General features: G+C 30.8%; 1 protein-coding gene across 2 annotated transcripts; it reads right to left on the bottom strand.

Moving 5' to 3' along the window:
• Positions 1-1,690: 1,690 nt before the first annotated feature.
• LOC107604920 (uncharacterized) lies at positions 1,691-4,778 on the bottom strand. 2 transcript variants are annotated; one of them, XM_016306638.3, is made up of 3 exons: positions 4,643-4,778; positions 3,162-3,220; positions 1,691-2,578 (listed from the first exon to the last, which is right to left on the bottom strand). In XM_016306638.3, exon 3 carries the CDS (start codon positions 2,494-2,496, stop codon positions 1,927-1,929), a length of 570 nt encoding a protein of 189 aa, XP_016162124.1. In that variant the 5' UTR covers positions 2,497-2,578; positions 3,162-3,220; positions 4,643-4,778; the 3' UTR covers positions 1,691-1,926. The 2 variants fall into 2 exon arrangements, with proteins under 2 accessions (XP_016162124.1, XP_088347831.1); XM_088491705.1 differs by having other exon boundaries at positions 3,162-3,214; positions 4,643-4,761.
• Positions 4,779-6,917: the final 2,139 nt, after the last annotated feature.

Below are 6,917 nucleotides of genomic sequence, written 5' to 3'. Positions count from 1 at the left end.
TTTGCAAAGTTTGAAAACTAAATAGAGACAATTAAAATTTTAAGGACTAAATTGAAGTTTGCGTATAAATTGAGGGGCTAAATTGAGTATTATCTTGAAAGAAAAACACTACTAATTTTTCCATTCCAACTCAGAGTGTGTGTGGATGAGCAGAAGACATTTATCTTTCCTCACACCAAGTGCTCATAATTCAACCGTTGACTTGGGTACAAAAAAGTTTAAAACTTCGAGCCAATTATTTCACTTACAAACTAGCGTCTAGCTAAGATTAATTGAAGGTGAATACCCTGATTCGCCGAAAAAGTACTCCATCCCACCACCAAGAAAAAGGAAAAACTACCAAAAAGAAAAAACAAAAAAGGGTTACAAACTCTTCCATGGCTCCACCTCCATCCCACCACAACTCATTATTCAGCATGCAGAGTGGATATTTTCATGTGATACTCAAATATGAATTTTTTTTTTTTTTTTACATAATGCAATTTTTTCTCTTGTGTATTTTCTGTTAATCTGACTTAAGGGTTAAAATTTGATGATAAAAATCACATTTGAGTTATGAAAAAAGAAGAGAAAATCCATTCCGCATTCAGCATCTATATGCAGCCCTTCTCAAGCCTTGATATGATTTTAAGAGTCTGTTTGACAATTTTTCAAATCAAATTGCCATTATGTAGGGTCGAGTTATACATAAATAACGTTTGGCAATTACTCAGATTTTTATTTACTTTATTTTTTTCGATTGTAATTACTTAGATTTTTGGGTGAGACGTGGACTGGCTAATTTTAACATTTGTGCTACATCAAAAGATAGTTATTATTTCAGGGTCTGTGTTTCATCACAGCTTCTATGCATGAAGACCACTTTAGTCATTGTTTCGGAAAAGAGACAAAGAAAAAGAAATTTATTTAAAGAAAGAACCAAATACAAAAATATATAAAGGTGTTTTTTCCAATCCTCTGTCCGCCAAAAAATAGGGATCAGACACAATTTTGGCATTATGGGAGACACTAACTAAACCTAGACATTACTCGAGACCATTCACAAGAAAACCCTTAGTGGGGTTTTTGGTAAACAAAAGTGCCATAGGCCTAAAAAACCAAATAGCCTACACTAAAACAGGAACATTTCGGGGCAGAGACATCCCCATAGCATCACTGATCAAGAGTTGCTCGATCCCCACAGGGGCCAAGTTCCAGTATTTAGTGTTGGGTGACTGAGTGTATAGTGTGGGTGACTGTTGTGTCGTTATCATGCTATAATGCCTAGTATTGAAAGTTGTCCAACCTATTCTCCTGACCAAAAAATGAAAAGACCATTCACAAGAGAATCTAACCACAGCTCATCAAAACCATTCACTTAAAGATGACCTCAAATCAAAATATCTCAAAAACGAAAATTCTCCATTAAGAAACACTGGAAGTGTTAAGGTGAAAGGAGCTCGAGCCAAGCAAATAATGGAGCCACGTTCTTATGAAACCATTAAAGGCTTGTTACCTACTCAATGGAAATCAGAGTCATAAGCAAAATTTATAACTAAATGACATACATGACATTCATCAGAAATCACATGATAATTATTATTTTCTTCCCTCTCTTAGGTGATTCTATAAACAAATTATTGGCCTTATTTTGGGAGAACATTTTTCGGAAAAAAAAAATAATTAAAACAGAGAAGAAAATCCGTTTCTATAGTAGCAAAGCCAAGGGTACAGTTTATTGTATATAAATCAAAACTTGACAAGAAAATCATGATCTTAAAACTGAAATTGGAAATTAACGACCTTCAGCACCAGTTATAAAAACGGAAATGATGGTTGCATTAAGAACCCGGTCATAAATCATAAATTGCTACAGTTATGCGGCTCCAGATTATCTTCAACCTAAAAATAAGGGAATAAAGGTTTACAATACATAGCAAAACATGATCAACTGGTCTTCGGATCGGGCATGGGAAAGAGGCTGCCGCTTGCACCCCTTGGTGGTGCAAAACCCAAGAACTTCTGCAAATTTGTTCGGATGCTAATGGAACATAAGAAGTATAGAAATGCCATGGAACAATCAGTGGGGTCACTACCCTGTAACCCTCGATGGCTCATCTTCATAACAAGACCAAAAGGTTTAAAGGGTAATTTGGCAACTACCTTGCCTTCAAAGAGTGAATTTAGCAAACCAAAGACCACAAAGAGAACTAGCGCAACCACACCCCCAGACTTGAATTTGAAGAGAGACAAGTCACGACTGGATTCTTTCAGGCTTGTCTCAACACGGTCAATTTTTTTGGTCTTAGACTTCTTGATGTTGATTTTGTTGCTCTCTGTCTTCATTGTCTCAAGCTTCTTGGAGGCTTTGTCGATTGAAGAGCGAAGGTTCTTGTATGAATTGGTGCGGTAGATCAGAACCCATGAGATAGCCTCACAAACAATAGCTGTGCAGAAGGAGATGCCCACTACAGTTAGACCATCTGAGTACTTGAAATCTGAGAAAGGATTTGCCATGGAATGGAAGGAAGAATTTACGGGAAAATTATAGAATTAGAACTGGATGTTGGTCTGAACTGTTGTTTTAAGCTTCCAAAGCCTGTTAATATATAGAGACCAAATCATATATCATAGTGTAGGGTACGATAAATGATTTTTATAATTAAATTTATACTATATATATTAATTCATTCTAACCCATACAACATGTTTACAAATAATAAATATAAAATTATGAAAATACCAATTATCTCCACATTATTAACATAAAACTCATTTTCACAAATATGTGTGAATAACTATTGTCCTTCCCTTCCACAATACACAATAAATAACCATCACAGAACTTGACTTCGGCTACTTGCAATCCATGTGCTTAATGTATAATTAACAAATCTTAAAGGGGAAAAAATCCTTTAAGAAGAAAACAAAGTGAAAGAACTGATGGATGTAGAGCGATTTATATCAAGTTATCGACATCCCATTCCTGTCTGAGTGTCTGTCATGTTTAACAAAATGCAAACATCATGGCATTAAGAAAGTGATTTGTGCAGAAAAACAAACAGCAACCAGGGACTTGTCACAGATGTCTTGATGTTCAAACATAAAAAGCTCATACTGATTTGGTTGTAAAAGTGAATATCCATAAAATTAAAGAGGCAAGAATTAGGAAGCAAATTTACCTGGGCTAGCAAGGAAGCTTCCCTTCAAACTATGTCTCCAATTTCAAGATAAACTACAACTTCAGAAATATGAAAGTCACATAAAGTGCAATCACATAATAACACTACAGAAGCAACTAACATTATATAAAGTATAACCAATTAGCAATAAATAATCATCATTTAATTTTGTGATTGGTAGAGACTAAGGGAAGAGATTTAGAAAAGAGGATCTGTAATTTTTGAGAATCAATATGATACACGGTGCAACCTACTTATAGGTGTTTAGTCGTGTGAAAAAAAGAGAGGAGAAAGATAACTATTTAAGTTAAATTCAGATAATAATTCAAGTATCTAACTACACCATCCTAACTAATATTTAAATACTCGAACAGTGAGAAACTAAACACATATCTAAGAATGTTAATATACACATAGCAGCAACTAAATTACCAGAGCTACATAATAAGGATTAAAACTCTTCAACATCTATACACACATTAAATGAGTAAATGCTCATATCAAGCTGGTCCTAGAAATTATTTTTGAATCAACTTGGTAACCGATATTTTCCCATGAATCAAATTAGACATTGTGAAAACTTCCATTAACAGAATGCTATCGCGAACTGTTAAGTGCCAAAGTGGCACTCAAGCAAGACGAGATTGTTTCGTTGTTGAGTGAATCCCACGAAAACGTCATATTTGCCCTTCAAACACCAAATACAAAAATGAATTCACACCCCACCCCACATTAACTACTATTTCCCAGTAAAACAAACAAATTCTTATTCTTCCAACTCATCTTATGTCATCTTCTAGCCACTGTAGTACCACCTGATGACAAACCTATCCATGCAAGGACTCCATTAATGAATCGCAGGACGAACATGATTCACCGAGAAAATATCAGTACCACATTGATTCAAAAAATATTTGGGAACCAACTTGATGCAAGCATAAAAATTTAGGGACTAGGTTGAACATTTGCTCCAAATTAGATCATAAATTCTGTGCATAATTAATTCCAAGTTTCTATTAATATTTGAGTAAAAATCAACTCGAATCAAGTGATGGATCAAAGAACATCCAAATCTTCTTATTAAGGCAATACAAGATTGACATTAAATCTTCTTATCACACGAATCGCAAGTGATCGGAAAGCAAACATATATATATGGGCTTTTGCGACCTAAATGTTTAGATTTTGAATGTAACCGTCAAAAAGATTGGCCAGCCTCTCTACCCACTGAAATCTGAACTCCAACGGGTAGGGGTTGGACACAAAAGAAAAGATGTGATGTCAAAAGCCTTTGACTTCTAAGTTCTAACTTTAAGATCAACCAATATCCAAAACAGATAATAATAGCAACAATAACAATGATGATAACAAGAATAACAATCATAAAGAATTGAAGTTGGAAGACGCATTAGGACGGAAACAAATCAAGATAACCAGCACAAAGACGAAAGCGAAGAACACATGAAACAGAAAATTGGAACCTGCAGTTGGCTGTGACTGATGTGGAAGACGAGTGGAGCCGCTGCGAAAAGTGAGGACCGAAGAAAAACAGCGATGGGATTAGATTATTTGATCTGAGAAAGAAGTAAACAAAATAATTTGAGATCGTGCGACAGGTTTTTTTTTTTTATATGTTGGACGGAGTATGAGAAGAATTTTAAAATAGAGAAGAATGAGCCCTGTATGCTGCGGCCTTTATTGCTGAGCCCACTTATAAATCAATAATGACAATTATTATCACTACAAAAATTAATAATGTTATTTTTTATTTTTTAAAATTCTTCTTTATCTTTGTTGTTTTTCGTCAATGTTTTTTTAAAAATAATTTTAGGATAATATGCAAGAAAAGAATGAAAAAATTACTCTCTTTAATATTAAAAAAATTTAATCATTTATTTAAGACCATAATATGAATCAAAGACGAAGGGATTCTTTAGATAATTTTAAAAGTACTTAGTTAATAGTAATCATAGATAATAGAGAAGGGAGTTTTTGGATAATTTTAATTTCTATAAAATATCTTTTCTTGAATAATATTTAAAATAAATATTTTAAAAAATAAATCATCAAAAATTCTGTTGAATGATCAAATCGCTAAAAAAATTATTTTTTGAATTTATTAACAATAAAAATATTCTAAAAAAATATTTTAAAATATGATAAAATAACTAATTGTTAAATATATAATTTTAGAAAAAGACTCTATAGATGGGATTTTGATACAATTTTTTGTGAATATGATTAAAAATTAAAATATTTGTTATTTTTAAAATTTGGTATTTTTGAGTCAAGTAATATCTTTTGAAAACTTTTGCTCATGGCCAAAAATAATTTTTAAAAAAATAAAAAATAAAATTTAGATATCAATTTTTTTTATACACTTTCTAAATAACTATCCAAATATTTTTATAAATTTTCATATTAATCACTTGCATAATATCAAAAAAGTGCTTGCACAAACTTCTATTAGTAGCACCAAATATAATGTTATTGAGATAAACATACTCCCAGAATGATAATTTTTTTTATTTAAGATAAATAATGTTATATCAACCTTCTACGAATTTTTTGCAGAATCTACAGAGCCCACAACGACAAAGACGTGGATGATCCTTGTAGATGGGTTATTCAACAAACTCAAAAGTGGAGCAAGGATTCTTAAAGATCAACAATACAATACAAGAATATGAGTATCCCTCAAAACTAGATGGTAACAAATGAAGCCTCATTCAAGAAGCTCATTGTTGGTATTTAAATTTGTCTAGATATTTACATGTTATTGTTGTTGTTATTATTTTCTTTTTTTTTTTAAATAAAATTAAAAATTAAAAAAATAATTTTATTTTAATATTTTTTATATTAATATCCAAAAAAAAAATATGAAAGTCACCAGTAATAAGTTGGCAGCAGATCAAAGTAAGAGAAAAGATCTTTAGCAGCATGAAGATATTGAATAACAAAATCATGCTCAGCTCATCCCCAACCTGTCATCGAAAATAACTGCCAAAACATGTGCGAGTGCTGAGATTTTCTTCTTTAGTTTGTATTGATGTAGGAATATTTTTTTTATAGATATTACAAGTTAGTCTAAAGAGATCATTATTGTCGGTAGAAATTTTAAAAGAAGTAGTTATTTTAAAATTTCAACAAATAGAGATAAAAAAAATTCTCAAAGAAGATTGTTGAAGGAATTTCAAAGAATCAGTAAAACTAACATTATTCTTGGTATGCAGTTTTTTCGCTACATTTTATTTTAAATTTTCTTTCAGATCTAACATATAAATTTCATCGTTTTCTTTAAATTTTTATGATATTAATGTGATTTATATATTGTCTAAATCAAAAGTGTCTTTAAAAATGTAAATAACCACTCCATCAACTGTTATATCAAAGATTATAATATGATTTATTTTATAATTTTAGTTTATTTCTTCTGTACTTTTTTATAATTATTTAATCAATATTTTTGTAAAATAATATAATATTATCATAATATAATATATTTTATAACTCTTCAAATTATCTAATGATAAAAATTAGAAGAAGATTAGGATACTGGTTAAATTATTCTATCTAATATTCTTAAGAATTTTATTTCAGATTTAATCATGAGCGAGCTATGATTAAACTTAATTTCATAAAAATTATTAAAAACATAATTAATTAAGTTGTCACCAATGGTGTTAAAAAGTTTCGGTTAATAAAAAAATAAAAATATATATATTTAAAAAAAGACTAATTAAATTAAATTCATAA

Source organism: Arachis ipaensis, chromosome B6 (assembly GCF_059453495.1).
Source record: "Arachis ipaensis isolate K30076 ecotype BB chromosome B6, ASM5945349v1, whole genome shotgun sequence".
In the NCBI taxonomy this organism is placed as follows: domain Eukaryota; kingdom Viridiplantae; phylum Streptophyta; class Magnoliopsida; order Fabales; family Fabaceae; genus Arachis; species Arachis ipaensis.
Note: the sequence above shows the minus strand (reverse complement) of the source record. Positions and strands in the feature narration are given on the sequence as shown.

Excerpts from the sequence above, each read along its gene's own strand:
- LOC107604920 (XM_016306638.3), bottom strand. The coding sequence starts at position 2,496 with ATGGCAAATCCTTTCTCAGATTTCAAGTACTCAGATGGTCTAACTGTA.